Raw genomic sequence first — 18,965 nt, forward strand, 5'->3', positions numbered from 1 at the left:
CCTGCCAACCGTGACCTCGCATTGTTGGCCCATGTTCATCTTGGAGTCAATAATGACTCCAAGATCCCTTTCTGCCTCCATGCTCTCAAGAAGGGAGTTTCCCATCTTATAAGTGTGCTGCTGGTTTTGAGGGTTATTACAGATTTTTCCACAACTTTAAGGTACAAACTTGCCTCCCATTAGCACAAAAAGAAAAAAGTGATGGAATAAATGCCATACAGCAGATGTCTCCAGTACCTGATCCTGAATTCTTTCCAGCTGTCCAAGAAAAACACCTCTTCCCCAAAAAGTCAACATTAGCATGAAAAGGAAAAAGAGAACAGACAAGATATTAACTGCCCCCCCAGCCACCATATTTTTTCTTCAATCTAAATATTTCTAAGTACAGAACCAACTGACAAACATTTCTTCAGCTGTACTTTTCTTACCTTAATGTGAGATGCATTGATGTAACCTGTGTTATTTTCTTTGGTTGGGACCAGCTCCACTCTGGTATCATCATAGGGAAGGACATCCTGGAACCTGTTTCTCTCAGCATTTTCAGGGAGCCGGGCTATTGAACACTCACCATCAATGAGCCTTTTCTTTTGAATCCGCTCATATTCTGTAAACACCATGCCCTGCTCTAACCGTTGTTCAAGAATTTTACACTACAAGACAGAAGAAGAAAGCATACAAACTTTCAGCCCAATTCAGTTTTACTAGTAACAATGCAGTGAAAATAATTTAATATAAATAAAATGCACAGATTTTTCTCATTTCTAATTTTTGTAATTACTTCCCAGATATCCCTGTTTGTATAGCACGTCACAGTAAACCTGGAGTGGCAAATTCTGAAGTCCTTAACCAGGCAAATCTTTAGGCAGTGGGAGTTCTGCTGAAGTGGGAGCTGACTCAGAACTTCAAGCTATGGCAGTTAGACACAGAGATGGTAAATAACATTCAAAAATGATTTTTTAATTTCTGTAGAGATAACACAGTCAGACATGGAACCAGTTTTGCTAGACAAGGTAATTACGGCATTTCCCCAGATTTGGATGAAGATGTTTAGAAACTTTTCTGCTCAGTTTAGCAGGTTGGACTGGGTATTTTGACTTGATGGAAGTCCAATTTATTTTTTCAAAACCAAATACTTTCTAAATCATGAGAGACTTCTGGTATTTCTGTTTGGCAAAAATAATTAAATGAATAAGACAGAGATTTAAGCCAATAAACTACTTCTGTTGTCACAAGCAGCCAGACTCATGTTAACATCTGAATGTCCATGTAGCTATCAGACAAGTCAGGAATTTTGTTGCAAACAGATGCCATTACCACATGCTACAGGAAAAAGCACTAAATCTCTACTGACAATGTCTATACTAAAACACTCCAGAGCAGCAGCCTCTTCCACTTTTTTTTTTTTGCCAAGATTTCTAGCACAGAATGGACAAGAAAGGGCACCATATCACAAAGCTGAGCATGAAAGACTTTGAACAAACATAAAGTAAACTTGATATTCTAAGAACCTTTGAAATCCTGTGAAACTGGACCTTCTTTCTTCTTTCTATTACATGTGCCTGAACTATTTTGTCTATCTCCTATTTAGACTGCAAACTTCTTCAGCCAGGAACGTTCAATTTATAGAGCATCAAGCACAAGTACACTCAGTGCTAGAACAGTGGCAACATTTTTAAAGCTTTAAGTATTTACCTCATCAACAGCCCCATTCTTTGAGGGCAGCATTAGAAAACTGCTCCCTTATCCTGATGGATCTTTTGCACAGTCCTATTCTATTTAACATGTATTTCAGATGAGGCTGCTTAACAAGGAAATGAGGTGATGTGCACACAGAGGGCACACATCTCTGAAACCTTTGAAGGGTTCAGTGAAGACTCTCTGTTTTCCCAGCTGTTTGGTTCCAACTTAAAAAACTATAAATATTATATACTGCCCACTTGCCCAAGGACTGGGGCTAAGGCAAATTACACAAATCTAAGGAAAATAAGGAGTTATAAACTTGTATACAACTCCCATCCTTAGTCTTCTTAGGTACTTTTACCAAGAGCCCGTCAGGAATTACAAGTCTCATTCACCAATTACCCTCTACATCTGACTCAATTTAAAACTAAGATGTTCTAGCAGTTAGCCTTTGCTAATGTATTTCATTTTTAAGATTCTAGTCCTAAGGAGAAAGCAAATATTCCAGAAAATTGAGACATACCCTTTCATCATTTGTTGCTCTAGTAGACTCTTCCTTACCCTCATCTGGCAGAGGCATTCGAGACAAGGTTAGTCCATTTAGGGCAGCTAGCTTTAGGGGCCCTATTTTTTTTGCATCGGTTTTGTTTTTTTTCATTCCCTGCCAGAAAAAAAATAAAGTTATACCCTCTAGAAAACACTGGACAAATAACAAAGCAAACTTAGGAGGGGTTCAGCTTTTGGAACAGAGGACTACCCTTGTTATTATCTTTGAAAGCCAGCGTGGTAAAAGATTCTGGTGGTAGAACCACATTCTTTCACAGGACCCGACACCAGTCTGTCTTCATTCCAGACAAGTTACTGAAACTTCACAAGAATGGGAAATATTGTTCTCTACAGGTTAGGTCCTAGGCCAAGGAGCAGTTTGGAGAGACTGACATTCTTAAACAGAATTAGACTCTCCAACAGTTCAGAATAAAACACAAAAATACCACATATACAATCAGTTTCATCTGTATTAGACAACATTGTTTGTGGACCCAATTTTCAGAAATGATCTCAATTTTGTAGGTATATTTTACCTTATCTAGGTGTGTCTAAGCATTTCACTGAACCTACAAATCAGGTATTTAAGGTATCACAGTAGTAAAAAGTGTGCCTTCAATGAACTGCAGATACTAAATCATGGGCACAGAATTAGAGGCTGAAATGAAGTGCCTTGGAAATCATTCCTTACAGCAGCACCTAAAATGTGCTAGGCACTGTACAAACACACAGAAAGACAAAGCCCCTGCCCTAAGGAATTGCAAAATATACCAAAGAAGTAAAGCCAGAGAGGATCATGAATGACTTTGCACAGTTGTGCACAAACATATAAAATTTTGTAAAGCAGAAGTTGTGGAAGAGATGGGTAGCTTGCTTGACCAGGAGAAATTGAATTTGTAAGACACAGAATGGTTAGAAGGCGAGACAAAAGGGGAGAGGGAACCTGAGGAGGAAAGAAAAGAAAAAATGGAGGAAGTGAATAGAAAGAAGGGTGAAGGAAAAGGACATGGGAAAGAATGAGGGAAAAGGAGATGGTACATCTAGTGCTTCATGACGTTATGTTAAGTGGGGGAGGGAGAAGAGTCTAGAAAATACACATGACCACTCAAGTCCTGTGGTTCAACTCAGAGAATGGGTCTAATGCTGTCAGAAAGCTGCTAGTGGAGAGGAGGAAACTACTCCTGTTCCAGCCGGAAAGGGCATCAGAAGCTAGCTCCTCATGGATCTGAGATTGATCCAATAGGAAGTGGGAGGACCAGATGAATGGGTGAAACAGTGACAGAAAATAGAGGGGAAAAGAGGTACAGAAGGGAAGAAAGGAGAGAAAACAAGAAAATAAAAATGGGGGGTGGACATTTGTTGGTACATTTCAAAACTCTTGAGAGGTGTATTTTTAAAACTCATCAGACATGTTCTATCTACCAGCATGAGCCCTGGAAAAAAACAAAACAAAACAAAATAAAACAAAACAAAAAGAAATATCTACTTACACCTAAAGGTGGAAGACCTTCCACAATATTCTTCTTCCCAGACAGAAGATCAGACACAGGTCTCTTCTTCACAGAGTCCTTTCTAACTCTGTACCTTCCTGAAGTTGTAAGGTCAGATTCTGACATAGATGGAGTCAGCAAACCTTCACCTCTTCTCTGCACCTGTGACTCAGCTAGTAAATGGACTGGGCTCATATCTTTCATCCTCTTTTCTGGCTCTGTAATATGTAACTTAGGTTCAAGGATATGCAAAGGGCCAGCAGGTGAAGCAACAGAACTGTAAGGATAACTTAAAAGAGACTCAGAAGGATGACCACCCATGATACCAGAAAGCTGGGCTTGGCCTTCAGAGAGAGGAGACAAACTTGTATGAGCTTTTTCTTCTTCAAATTCCTCCTCCTCCTCACTGCTGTGAATCAGCATAGTTGCATCTGAAAGAGACTTTTTATGACCACAGTTCATGCCTTCTTCTTGCTCCTCATTTTCTTCTTGCTTTGTCCTTTCCATTAGAACACTGGGCTGTGACCCTCTTGGAAGGGCCACATCTGCTGCTGATGCTGACATGGTTCTCTCCTTAATTCTGACTCCTTCAAAGCTGTGGACCAGCCCTGCTATTTCAATACTATTTCTTTTCTGTAACTGAGCATGGCGCGCTGATGTTAAGGGTTCACTCACTTCCTGAAGAGAATGTGCAACAGGCAGACTGTCTTCCTGAAATGTCTGGACAGAATGGTGGACTCGTCTTGTGATGAGATCTGGATTGCTGCTGCTTATATAAAGGTGTCGGGAAAGGTCTGGAGTACTGTTTGCAGGTCTTGGGTAGGGGTAAGGAGGAGGCGGTCGATAGACCTGAGTCTTCATGATATTTGGTGCTGGATAATCCTGAGCCTGAAGCTGCACATTTGTCAACTCCGGCACACTGACTGCTCCAACAACTGGTCGCTTTTCAGCAGGATATGGGTATGGAGACTGGCTATGAAAACTGTAATTCAGGTTAAACGGATAGTGATTAGATTGAGGGGAAGTGAAGTGAGCATGTTCTCGGATTTCAGGTTGGCTGTAAACCAGGGCATCAGGTCTACTGTAAGCATATGAATTGCTGATGTTAAGATTTCTCATTGAATGACTCTGCTTATCCGTGTGTATCATTCCCCTGTTAAGCTGTCTCATCACAGTTTCATAATCTGGGGTAGGCCGATAAGAAGGTGGTATTAGTGCACTATGTCGATGTGATGGGACATAATCAGGTCTCAGGACATCACTTCCAGTAATGCTTGGGTTAGAGGACATGGGAGATGGCTGCAAGTAGTGCTGTGGGTTATTCAAAGAGTTTGTGCTGTGCGCACTGTAGACACTACCATTGCGGATTCTACCATTGTAGTCATGTGGAGCTCTATCCAAGCTAGTCTGAGAGTGGTAGTAGTATCCGTTCTGATTGTTCACAAAGAGGTTATCTGAAAAGAAAGCGTTTAAACAAACTCTACCGTTAGGTCCAAACATAAAGAAGCAACTTCTATGAGACATCTTGAATCAGATATTGGTATTTTCAAAAACTTTCTCCCATCATGACATGGGTTTAAAAATACAGCCATATCTCCATGTTGACCACTGTTTGGCTTGCAGCAATGGAAGATTTAGAGCTACAAATCTTTTAATACACTGCACTACACAGCTGCTACCTATTGATAATATTTCTGTCTTACTTACTGGATCTGCCTTTGGCACTGTACTGATTTCTAATACAGCATGGGGAAGACTTGTGTATGGCACTGCCTCCTCTCCCTAGTCACTTATGTGAACTGATTAATAATGGCTCAGGGGAGACTTTCCCTCAACTGTTATAAGCCTCACAAAGCCTTACAGCAATTGCATCCACTGAGGACCAGGAGGATTACAAGAACTACTGGGCCACATCTGGGAAAAAATGGAAGAGACTGTAAGCCTGCTTCTGATCATCTTTCTTTAGATTTTATTTACCCCAGGGATATAAATACTCTCGATACGTACCCATATGAGGCTTGGTCTTTGTGGGCTATTGCTTTAGCACAGGGGTGGGCAAAATGCGGCCTGCGGGCCAGATGCAGCCCACCAGCCCGTTCTATCCAGCCCGCGGGGCCCCTCAAAAATTCAGAAAATGAATACTTATCTGCCCCTGGCTACCTGCGGCCCCTGATGGCTTGCCAAAACTCAGTAAGTGGCCCTCTGCTCAAAATAATTGCCTACCCCTGCTAAGGTGACAATTTAAACCAGTGCAAATTCCCATGTGGATACATTATTTTAAGGATAGCTTTTTCCAACTTTCACTTGGGTTGACAAACAGATTTTAATTAAGCAAAATAAACCAAAGTTAAGCTACTCTTAAACTGAAATAAACCAGTACAAACTCTGCGTTTAATTATTCAGGAAGCCACAACTAAACCAGTTCAACTTTACCATACAGACAAGCGTAAGTGGCAGCAAAATCAGACTCACTGTCTATAAACAGATATCAGTGAAACCTGCAATAAGTGACCTTACTGACAGCCAAGGGAACAACTCCTTAAAAAATATATATATATATCAAACTAAAGTTTTCAGGAAAATCTGGGACTATTTTAAAGTATAACCAGTTATTGCTGATGTGTGTTTTACCTATCACTGGTTTCACTGTATGTAGCAAAGTACGTTATCTATTGTTTTATGCATTCAACATATATGAAACAATGGATTCCAGGCCAGTTGCTCCATTTTGTAGGAGTCACCACTTTATGTAGTTTTTGTGCATGTAGCTTTTTTTAAGCTGCTACTGGAAAACTCCTTGTCAAGCCAACCATAATCTCCTGAATGCCCTTAATGTTTCTGCTTTCTATATAGACTATGCTAATTACTCATATACCAATGGTTTCCACACTGGTTTACAGATCATGCTCGCCACAGCACATCACAAGAGTGATGGAAAAAATTGTTCCTTGTATGTCTTGAAAGTATTTGCTATTAAAAGTTTGATGGCAAGGATGCATTGTGGCGCAGCAGAAATTCTGGGTGTTGACAGTGGTTAATTGGTCAAAAAAAGTTTGGAACCATTTTCTATACTAGTTATAACAGGCAATAAAAGCCTTTCTCTTGCTTGGGTCTCTCGCACCTGACCCTTGGAAGTCTCTACTGCTTTCAGGGCCTCAGCTGGTTCCTTGCAGCATGCAGAGGAAGGAAGACACAAAGTCCATTGATAATTTATTGCTCACTGGCACCCTAGAGGTTCAGGGATATGAAGAAATTACTCAGTTCTGTTCAGTACCTCACCTCCTCAAAGTTACCTATAACCAGAGTAGCCATCAGCTAATTTAACCTCATCCAAAAGGGATTACACCTATATCTACTGCGGTCATAATCAGTAAATCAGTGTTCATTTTCTTAGCTCCCTGTCACATACTCATATCTTTCCATAAGTAAAATTAGAGCAAACACAGCAACAAAGGCAATACTGGGGGCTTGAATCACATTTCTATGGCTTTTTAAAAAAACTGTAGGTGTGCAAAGGGGCATCAGAGTATAATGCAACGAGCCCTCATTTTAAGGTCATAGATTCAGATGTTGGGGTCGGAAGGGACCTCAATAGATCATTGAGTCCAACCCCCTACATAGACAGGAAAGAGTGCTGGGTTCAGATGACCCCAGCCAGAGGCCTATCTAACCTCCTCTTGAAGACCCCCAGGGTAGGGGAGAGCACCACCTCCCTTGGGAGCCCATTCCAGATTTTGGCCACTCTAATAGTGAAGATCTTCCTGATGTCCAGTCTAAATCTGCTAGCTTACGGCCATTATTTCTTGTGACCCGAGGTGCTCTGGTGAGTAGAGCCTCACCAATTCCCTTCTGCACCCCCATGATGAATTTATAGGCAGCCACAAGGTCGCCTCTCAACCTTCTCTTGTGGAGGCTGAAGAGGTCCAGGTGCCCTAGTCTCTCCTCGTAGCGCTTGGCCTGCAAGCCCTTAACCATATGAGTAGCCCTCCTCTGGACCCTCTCCAGGTTATCCACATCCCTCTTGAAGTGTGGCGCCTAAAACTGCACACGGTATTCCAACTGCGGTCTGACCAGTGCCTAATAGAGGGGAAGTATCACCTCCTTGGTTCTGTTTGTCATGCATCTGCTGATGCATGATAAAGTGCAGTCAGCTTTGCTGATGACTTCATCACACTGATGACTCATGTTCATCTTGGAGTCCACTAACACTCCGAGATCCCTTTCTGCTTCTGTGTTACCAAGCAGGTCATTTCCTAGGCAGTAGGTGTGCTGGACATTTTTCCTCCCTAGATGCAGCACTTTGCAATTCTCCTTGTTAAACTGCATTCTATCATTTTCTGCCCATTTGTCCAACCTGTCCAGGTCTGCCTGTAGTTGTTCCCTGCCCTCTGGTGTGTCAACTTTTCCCCACAGTTTTGTATCATCTGCAAACTTGGACAGAGTACACTTCACTCCCTCGTCCAAGTCACTGATGAAGACATTGAAGAGTATCGGTCCAAGGACTGAGCCCTGCGGGACCCCACTGCCCACATCCTTCCAAATCAATACCGACCCATCCACCACCACTCTCCGGGTACGACCCTCTAGCCAATTTGCCACCCACCGGACTGTGTAATCATCCAAGTCACAGCCTCTTAACTTGTTCACCAGTATGGGGTGGGATACCGTATCAAAGGCCTTCCCGAAGTCTAAGTAAATTATATCTACTCCTACTCCTGCATCCAGGTGTTTTGTAACCTGGTCATAAAAAGAAACTAGATTAGTCAGGCATGATCTACCTGCTACGAACCCGTGCTGGTTTGCCCTCAGCATAACTTTTCTTGCTGGGCTCTCACATATATGAGCCTTAATAATCTTTTCGAAGACTTTGCCAAGGATGGAGGCAAGACTGACTGGCCTATATTTGCCTGAATCCTCCTTCCTCCTCTTCTTGAAAATAGGGACCACATTGGCCCTTTTCCAGTCCTCTGGGACCTGGCCCATGTGCCATGAGTCCTCAATATTCTTGCCTGCGGCTATGCAATGACATCAGCCAGTGCCTTCAGTACCCTCGGATGGAGCTCATCCAGGCCTGCCGACTTAAACGCATCCAGTCCTTCCAAGTGACTCTGCACCATCTCATGGTCAACACTTGGTAGTCTGGTGCCCAGCTGTTGCCCCTCTACAATCTCATTGTGAGACTTGTCTTGCCCCTTGTTTAGGAACACTGAGGCAAAGAACTCATTGAGGAGTTCAGCCTTGTCCCCCGTCTGTCACCAACTGCATCTGTCCATTCAGTAATGGTCCTATACCTCCCTGGGCCTTCCTTTTACTCCCTGTGTATCTGAAAAACAATTTTTTGTTATCCTTAACTTGGGATGCCATCCTCAGTTCCATGGTAGCTTTGGCCTTTCTAACTGCCTCCCTACAACTTTGAGCTGAGGAGGAATCTCTCCCCGTTTCCACTGCTTGTATGCCCCCCTTTTTGCCCTTAGGCTGTTCTAGATTTCTCTGGTGAGCCAAGGAAGCCTCTTGGCCCCTTTTCCCCAGTCTTTTTTTACTTCCAAAATCGTATAAGGTGGTGTTATTGTAAATGAAAATTGGCGCTTGTGTGGTTTTAATGATTGCATCTGCATGTAGAATAATTTAAGAATTAAACATTGCAACCACATTTTAATTTACCTTGGGATGATGTATATGGTTCCGTGTAGTGTCCATTGTAATGCAACTGAGGTGGTGCTGGCATCATGTAAGGCTGTGGCTTAGGCTAAAAAAGAAGGTTTTTAAAAGTAGTTAAAATCTACAGGACACATTAAAAAGAAGAATGAGGGGCTATTCTAAAATGAATTCTCTTAATGTTAAAGCATAAAATATTGGTTCACAGGACCAGAAAAGAATAAAAGCCATCAATGTAGTGAGACACTTAGAACAGTCTCCAACACACACTGGAAGATTTTAAATTGAAAACTGAAGTATCCAAAATAATTAAAATAGTGTTGGTAGTAACAGTAGTTAAACATAGACAATAAGCAAGAGTGGGCTCAACTGTGAGACTACTTGATATACATACCAAAGACATCCTGGAAGAAGACCGTCTTCTAACTGGATTCACTGTAACAGTCTGGGTTTGTCTATAAAGAAAGCCATATGGTGAGCTAATTTTTTTAGAACACTTTTAGATCCAGTCCTGCTAGGTGCTCATGACCTCCATTCAGGGCAGCAGCAGTACTTGGAATTAGGCCCTATCTTGCCTCCCACCAGTCCCAAAAGGAAGGCCTATATGCTCAAATCACTATCATTGTTAGAAAAACCAGCAAGGAAAAAAAAAAGGGTGAGGAGGGACCCATTTATTTCCACTGCTTCTTCTCTTCACCCTCCTCTCTAGGCTGTTCTTGCACAATGGGCTTCCCTAGTAGCCATTTTCCTATGGTCATCCACTAAATTCAAACCCCTGTGTTACCCTGCAAGCTCCCTGGCCAGGATGGTTGTCTTCATAATTACCAATAAAAAAGCCTCAACACATGCCACATTATACAAATACTAAACCACTGCCACAGCTGAATTAGGATTCTGCATCCTTGAACAAAAATTTTAGGCATGCAAATATTGTCACTATCACTAACATTTTGTATTCACCAAATAACTGAATGTTGGACTAGTCAGAAACATACAGACCATTTTCTCAACCCTGCACTGTTCCTGTACCCCATAGCTGTAAGTAAAACAATGACCAGGAGGATACCAGGGCAATATAAACACAACAGGACATGCAACATCTCAGAAAGATAGGTAATTTTCCAGCTCACCCTTTGGGAAGAGTAGGACGGGAAAGGATTGGAAAGCGTGGAAAAGAAAGAATGTGGAAAGATTTCTGAGAGCCTTCCACAGGTGGAGAGTCTGGGGAATCTCTAAAGACAAGGTATATGCAGACAAAATGGAGACAGTCAACTAGTATATTGAAAAGAAAGGCACTTGTTACCAAGAGAGAAGGCATTTTAATTGAGCTTAGGCAGGTCTAAAACAACGTTTTGCAGCCTGGATAACAAGATAACCTTGCCCCTCTAATACTGCAGAATAGCAGAAAAGTCTTGAGTATCTGCAAGGAAGTTCCAAGTCTGGGAAAAATTAAGAATCACTGTTCTAAACGATTCAATTATTTTACAAAAAGCAGTTATTGTGAAAGATGAAGAATTAACAGCTGTGGAGTTTGACATTCACTATGTAACAACAGAGCAGATAACACTTCAGACAACAACACCACATGCTTCCCACAAACATACAACTTCAAATAAGAAGGTCCCCCTTTCTCTTTTCAGAGGCTGTGATGGCAATTTAGTTTCTATTCCAAACCAATCCTACAACTCTTCTGAGAGTTATAACAAGTGAGTCAATCAGTTGTACTAGAAGCTTTTGTGGCATCATCTCTTTGCTGACTTCAGCAGGCTCTGAATTAGGCCTTTTGTAAATAACTTAGTGCTTGGCTATGAAAAAAGGAATGAAATTAAGTATTCAGGGAATTAGACTTAATACAACAGTCTACCCACTGAGCCCAAATTGTTTGTCTCAGGCTTATATACATCTAGTAATTTGACAGAAAGCAAAAGAATTATTTCAATGTAGAAGAGAAGACAAGAGTTGGGATCTTGATTTGTATCTGGGGAACTAGTCCACTTAAATTTAATTTACTTAATTGTATTTTATTTATTTTTATTTACTGATACTACTTCAGCTATATGGATTTTGTATCTATCTAAATGACTTCATACATTACAACCATCAACCCAGCACTTGTCAAGAAATCTACATGTACTTCCCTTGCCTAAAATAAGTCCAACATCCTTTAACAATTCAGTCAAAAGTGCATTCAGAACTCCATGGATTTCAGTACCTTGCAAATACAATAGTATTAATAGCTCACATAAATGCACACATGCATAAATGCACTTACAGAACTGAGATCCAGTAACATAAAGAATGTTATGATTTTAGTTATGTCTCCAGTTTAAAAAAACAGTCTTCTATTATAAGGGTGCAAGTGTATAATGTAAGCAGTTTCTATAATGTAAATCTTAGAATTGGCAAATAATCTTTGGTCAAAAGCATAACATGTAATTAATTACTGTAATCTACAATAAATTACAGGTGATATACAACATTTACATTCATTACGGTATTCAGATGCTTGGAGTCTTTCCAAGACTATTCTACTTACATGCTACATTTATTTAGTCTGTAAAATTTGTGTCTGGCCACACACATCCTCCACACATATTTTGCTGTTTCCATGTCTTCCTGCCAAACACACAATCAAACAAAACATGTATTAGAAAAATTATGCAGGCTCAACCCTCAATTGCATCAAAGTCGAAAGACTTTTACCACCTAGTCGCATCAAAACAAGATTTGGTTCCTCTTCATTGTGATGGGGGAAGTTTTCAAGTTTCTTAAACCTGAGTAAATTCGCAGGCCTAATGGAACCGAAAATAACAGTCTTCTCTTGAAGACAATCTTAGGAACCATAAAACTGAACAATCTTTTATACTGTATATATCACATTCCTATGCCTTTTGGAAAAATTACAGCTTTGAAAAGGGAAACAGACATTCTTTTTGAGCCAAATTCTATAAGATGCTCAGCACTGATTCAATCTAGCAAGGCCTCAAATATGTGCTTATCTTTAAACATGTGAATAGTACCATTCACTTCCAAGCACTACTTAAAATTAAGTACATGCTTAAGTACTTTCTTGGATTGGACCAGAATGCTCAGCACGTAAGAACATATGTAAGAACATAAGACGTGCCATTCACTGGGTCAGACCATAGGTCCCATCTTGCCCAGTATCCTGTGTCACACTGTGGCAGAGAGAGGATGACGAAAGGGAAAGTGAACTGGGCATGATCAGGGCTTTTTCCACTGTTCTTCTCTCACTTGCAGCCTCCAGCATTTCAGGTCTAGGAAGAGGTCTGAATCAAAGGCTATACAGCACCTTCTGAAAAGGGATCAAACCTTAAGTTTATTTACTTAAAGGGCTGAATTTTTAATATCATTTACTTTGCTAGAAAATGGCTGAACCAGCCACAGAAATTAAAATGCTGTAATATTTGTGTTATCCTTACTTAAATCTATCACATATCAAATACAAACGTGAAACATATTTGGACAAAAGTAGCTTTTTAAAGTCTTTCCTGTTTTGTGGTTTGGTGATATAGAAAGACAAATTAAAAATTAATTCACTTACAGTTTGGAATTGGATGGTCTCTTCTTTATTTGCCAGCTCTAGTGCAAAAAAGGACTTGTTGTGGGACATGTTGGCAATGTCATGCCACCTAAGGACAGAAGGGAAACAGTGCAGGAATTAAGCTCTGCATTTGCATGGTATAGCAAAGGTAACCTAGGAACAAAAAGTATCTTGAGGGGTTAGGGTAGGGGTGGGCAAAACGCAGTCTGCAGGCTGGATGTGGCTTGCCAACTGATTGGGTCTGGGTCACAGGGAGATGCCCACCAACTGATTATATCTGGCCCACGGCTAGCCCTGTGGCAGTCTGCAAAGGGTCAAGCCTTGCCCATTCTCAACTGGGGAACCCTGTACTGCCCTCCTGTCCACCAATGGCCCTGGCTACCATGCATAGCTTCCCAGCGGGACTGCTCCTGGTGCTCCTGCAGCTGCCTGGATGTTCTTGGCTCCCCCATGCTCCTGCTGTGCCATTCAAAGCAGCAGCTAGCACAGGGAAAGGCAGCAGCCATGCAGATGCGCATTGGGCACCACAGGCCCAGCCAGGCTGGGGGGAACTCCTGCCCTGGCATGTGGGAATCCAGCTCCAGGTCCTGGCCACCATCTATCCACTTGGCAGCTTGCAGGTGGCTGGCTGCTCACTGCACTGGGTGCGTGGGTGGTTGGGTGGGCGGCATGGATAGAACATGGCCAAGAGCTGGAGCCCCATGCACTGGGACAGAAGCTACCCAACTGCAGCTTCCCCCTCATCTCACTGGGCTTGTGGTGCCTGGCACACATCCCTGTGACTTCCCGGCATAAGCTACTGCCTGGAGCAGTGCAGCAGGAGCCAGAGGAGGAGGAGGAGTCACTGACAGGGAGGGAAAGGGGGGCAGAGTGGGCACCAGCACGAGTGCAGAGCAGGCTACCCCAGGTGGGAGCAGGAGGGGCCCAGCCCCATGTGGAATGCCGCAGGGCCAGATGGGGGGTGCACAACATGCCTGCAATGCATTACCCAGGCAAGCTCTGAAGCATGCACCCCCTGCCCCCGCTTCCTTCCCCCACCCCAGCCAGCTCCTGTGACCTAGTGCGCAGGCAGACCTGCACGCCCACACATGTACACTCATCCCATTGGACACAACCCCCACACACGCCCCTGAACCCCTCAAACACACCTCCGCACCCTCCCCCACATATAATATACAAGAGTAAGACTATTTTGAGCTCTTATGCAGTTGCCTCTAGATACACTACTTAAGAAACACAGATAAGGACAAAAATTATTTTTTGAAATAAAATTAAAATATTTAACATAATAGTAAGTAGATGTTTGATTTTTAGTATATGATTTGTTTATCTATAATTTGTTAACTTTATATCTTCTGAAAGATTTTCTGTGTAGCCCTCGACAGGTCACCAAAACTCGTTAAGTGCCCTCCAGCCAAAATAACTGCCCACCCCTGGGTTAAGTGGAGATTAATTAATATTCTTTTTGATCAATGTGAATCAAGTTTAGCAAACTGTGCAGTACCAAGGAAATAAGCAGAACACTTCTTGCCTGCCCATTAAAACTATTTTAAAAGGAAGAGGGGATATAATTACAATTCTTCAGCTGGGATAGTATCATTAATAATGTATAATGCTTTGCTATTCATGCTGTACTGTTTGTCTTTTAACGACTTGAGCTACATGAATTCTTAATTGCATCAACATCATCTCTAATTAAGAGAAAAGCAAATTCTGACATAACTGTAAGATATATAAAATTGTACGTATGCTTGACTTCTTACTCAAATTTCAACTGCCAGAAGCACTGTGCCTAAAAAACAAATGACACTGTACTACACATTTTGCACTTGGTACTACATAAAAACAGGGTAAAATATAATTTTCATAGCAGATTACAATGAAGGTGTTTTTTTGGTCCTCAGTACCTGAATTTTGATGTACCTTAATTGGTTCACAATCTTTAATGTACTTATTTATCCTCACAACTGTGAAGTAGGAAATCATCATCATCCTAGTGTTATAGACAGGGGACTGATGGACAGAGAAGGGTCAGATTTACAAAGATGGGTAAATGCTTAGAGCTGCAGAAACCACGTTTCATGTCTCATTTGCTAGGCACATTTGACTATCTCACTAGCTATCCATTTCCATTTTCAGACACCAAAATAACTTGATAAATCTGATTGCAAAAAACATCTGTGGTTAGAGGTGCACCGATGCATCAGTCCAATATTGGATCAGCACCGATATAAAGAAAATTGATTGCATCAGAAATCGGCCAAATGTGGCTGATAATTTGGCTGATAAATGCCCGTGCATGTGCGCAGCTGCAGTGCAGCACCCATGCAGCAAGGAGCACAGCCTGGCAGCTTGGAGAGCTGCGTGCAGCTGGTAAATCTGTTACGGTGGAAGGGGAGGGGGGAGGAAAGGGATGTGGGGGGTGCAGATCAGTGCCCCCCGCAGCGAGGGAGGGAATGGGGCAGGGGCTGTGCTTGGGGCAGGTAACAGTGGTGCTTGAAAGGGGAAGTTACGGGGGGCCTACAGCAAAATCTGGGGTAGCTGAAGCACCCCCTGTAGCCCACCTCCCAGCGCTGCCACCACCTGCCCCAAGCGCAGCTCGTCTCAGCCCCAGCCAGAAAGAGCCTGGCACAGTGCCAGCGCCAGCTCCAGCCTGCAGCTGCAGCCCACTCTGTGCAGATCTGGGGGGCACATGCCTCCCTCCCCCCCATGCCCTTCTGAGCTGGGCAGTACCTACCCCAGCCCCATAGGCCTTGATCTGCCCCTCCCCCCTCATGCCCTTTCCTTTCCACTGCAACAGACTTACCAGTTGCACGCAGCTGTATCAGAAATCAGATCAGTATAGGCCGATATGCCTCCTTAAAAATTGGCTATTGGTATTGGTGCACCCCTGTTTGTGGTAGAGCAGGGAACTGAATCCAGGTCTCCTTGGCCTATCCTTACTCACTGCTATCAGTTCATGCAGTTAAGCTCTTTAAGATAATAGTTAAGATGTTACATCTTCCATGACTATATCCTTGAAAAGATGCTGTTTAAACAATCACTTAAAATCATGTAATTGGCAGTGAAGCAAGTAAAAATTATACAACCAACTGACAGGCTAAATCAGCTTTTGGAAATGGAACATGAGTATTTTCTGTAGATATATTACATAATGGTGCCAATTTTATTCCTACCATCTTTGCCCACTTAAGGAGTCTGTGGGACAGTAAACATTTCCAAATGTATCTTTAGTTACTTCAAAAACAAATACACTTTTTGGAAAGCAAAAGTAATTTTCTGTGATTGTGATGTGTACAAGAATATGTAGGAAAACAGAACTATAAATCTTGTAATCTAGTGCAGCTAGGCCCCCTTGTATGGAAAAGAAGGTAAAAGTTAGATGCTAGAAAAAGAATTCTTCATGTCTATGTTGGATACATGAAAATAAATGCAAGACAAAATTATACATGTAAGAAGCTGAAGTCTGAGAAGCAACATGTATTTAACTATTGATCAACTATATGAAGATAAGGGGAAAAGCTGAAGCCACTTAACTTCTGGCAATTTTTTCAAGAGAAAAAGAATTTTTATTGACGATACTCTATACACTCTTAGGGCACCTATACATATGCAATGAGACTACTCCAACACACTTAATCGAGTCTGCTAGAGCATGGTAATTACCACGTTTCAGCAGAGTCCAGCATGAAATGTATTAGCATCCCCATGCTAAAAAATGGTGGTAGTGGGGGCACTTTAACTAAAGCTCATTTGATGATACACATGATGCTGTTGGAGCTGCTCTAATTAAAGTGCCCCCCTACTCCCTGAGCACATGTATAAACGCCCTTATAGCTTATCTGATAACTTCCAATCTCACACAACTGTACAACTTGATGTAACATCTTCAATATACCTCAGACAGGCAAACCCATAAGAGGGAAATACTGTCTTCACAAAGCAATTCAAAATACAGAACCAAATCCTTATAACTACTAGCAGGGAAAGCCAGAAAACCCAATAGAGCTGTTTCTGTTCTACTGTATACAAAAACAGTCAAAAGCACAGTAAAACCAAATTTTACAACAGCACTCCCTGCAAGAGCATAAAAAGGGTGCCTGGCATGAGCAAGGACACGAATGACAAGATAGCAACTATGGAAAGTCACTAACCAAAGCTCCCAGCATACAGGCAGGTTGCTACCTTGGACCCTGACAGAGATCCACAGTGCATGGGCCACTTACTCAAGAGTTTTATAAGGTTTGCAAGATTTGGCTCTTAATTAAAATTCAATCTCCTCAGATGAAAACCACCAAAAACAAGGTATACCTGGCCACAATAACACTAAAAGCCAATAAGTCTCTAGATGTGTAGCTACTAGATTCTCATTCAATAGGACAAATTCTGTTCACTGATGCATACGTGCATCTCCTATTGAAGACAGTAAAAGTAAAGTGATACTTCCTTTTCAAGTGTATTTTTTGTTGAGAAAGTTTAGCAATTGCAAATACATAATAAATTTAACAAGGCTTAAATTGTAGCAATTACACAAACAAAATTTGAATTGACCTCATATATATTTAAAGCTGTGAAAAGCACTGCAAATGAATAAAAATGCTATTTCTCAAAGATGCCACCAAAGTAGCTGAGGCAGCACATCAAATGACATTTGTAAAATACTCTGTGTTATTCTTATGGGGTTTGACACTTACCTGAATACAACAGGAGGCCGACCATTTTTGTGTTTCACAAAGACACCGTCAAGACAAGCTCCAACGAATATGTCGCTTCCCTGACTGTCCTGCAAGTAGTAGCCAGAAATATAGCAAGTACAAGAAAAAAAACTCTTTGGATGCCTGTCTGTGTGCGAGGACACTGCTCTGATGCACTGTAATTATAGCGCATTGGAGCAGACTCAATTAATCAAGTCTAATTAGCGTGTTCCAGCAGCTTCTGTGTCTCATGTATTCAGTGTTCCCACTCAGCTTTAGTTAAAGCACCCCTGCTGCCATTTTCAAGTGCAAGATGCTGAATACACAAGAAGCTGCAGGCACTTTAATGAGAGCGGTTCTCAGAGCCACTGTAATTAAAGTGCCTCCCCTCCTCCCCCAACCATGTTTCAGGGGTATAGATTGTAGCCATGTTGGTCTAAGGACATAGGCAGATAAGGTTCTTTGGACAAATATGATACCTTTTATTAGACCAACTCAAATAGTTGGAAAAATTCTTCTTTGCAAGCTTTCAGGTACCAGGTACCCTTCATCAGGCTGAGGAAGCATATGCAGTTGGTCTGTGCTCTTCCTGGTTGGAATAGTAAAGCAGCAAGAGGCCAGAACATATGCAAGAAAGCCAGCCAGAGAAAATGTAAATTGGGCTAGTCAGTGGATGAGAGACAGGCGGGGGTGGGAAGGAAGGGGAATGAATGTTTCTTTCTTGCATACGTACTGGCCTCTGGCTGCTTTACTATTCCATCCAAGAAGAACACAGACCAACTGCAGATGCTTCCTCAGCCTGATGAAGGGTATCTGTACCTGAAAGCTTGCAAAGAAGAATTTTTCCAACTATTTGAGTTGGTCTAATAAAAGACATTGGATTTACCCAAAGAATCATATTTAATGATTTCTTTGCCTCCATTTTCCTGGGCAGAGACTGGAACAGCCACCCCCACTCTGGACCCCCCTTACACCCCAGGGGAGGTGCATCTAGGCCAAGGAGGAACTTGTTAAGGAACTTCTGGAGGGACTGGATGTATTCAAATCAGCTGGTCCAGACGACCTCCACCCTTGAGTACTGAGGGATTTGGCTGAGGTCACTGCAGGACCCTTGGCACGGCTTTATGAGCACTCATGGTAGTCTAGTGTAGTGCCAGAGGACTGGAAGACGGCCAACATGGTTCCCATCTTCAAAAAGGGGAGGAAGGAGGACCTGAGAAACTATAGGCCAGTTAGTCTTACCTCAATCCTGGGCAAGCTTTTTGAGAGAATTATTCTGGCACATGTCCATGAGGGGCCAGCAGGGGAGCTTATGCTTAGGGGCAACCAACACGG

At 42.2% G+C, this 18,965-nt stretch overlaps 1 protein-coding gene across 2 annotated transcripts in view; it reads right to left on the minus strand.

Moving 5' to 3' along the window:
• The window catches only part of PTPN21 (protein tyrosine phosphatase, non-receptor type 21), a 68,770-nt gene that overhangs the window by 4,203 nt on the left and 45,602 nt on the right, over nt 1-18,965 (minus strand). The window contains exons 8-16 of one of the 2 annotated variants that reach the window (XM_019552381.1): nt 17,631-17,719; nt 12,937-13,024; nt 11,908-11,987; nt 10,502-10,603; nt 9,766-9,826; nt 9,378-9,462; nt 3,717-5,170; nt 2,204-2,341; nt 429-650 (exon numbers count right to left, since the gene is read on the minus strand). In XM_019552381.1, the coding sequence (XP_019407926.1) occupies nt 429-650; nt 2,204-2,341; nt 3,717-5,170; nt 9,378-9,462; nt 9,766-9,826; nt 10,502-10,603; nt 11,908-11,987; nt 12,937-13,024; nt 17,631-17,719 (2,319 nt within the window). The remainder of the gene's footprint in view (nt 1-428; nt 651-2,203; nt 2,342-3,716; nt 5,171-9,377; nt 9,463-9,765; nt 9,827-10,501; nt 10,604-11,907; nt 11,988-12,936; nt 13,025-17,630; nt 17,720-18,965) is intronic. The other variant, XM_019552382.1, reaches the window with a different exon arrangement.

The sequence above is a fragment of the Crocodylus porosus genome, unplaced genomic scaffold (assembly GCF_001723895.1).
Source record: "Crocodylus porosus isolate Cpor-Errol unplaced genomic scaffold, CroPor_comp1, whole genome shotgun sequence".
NCBI classification, from domain to species: Eukaryota; Metazoa; Chordata; order Crocodylia; family Crocodylidae; genus Crocodylus; species Crocodylus porosus.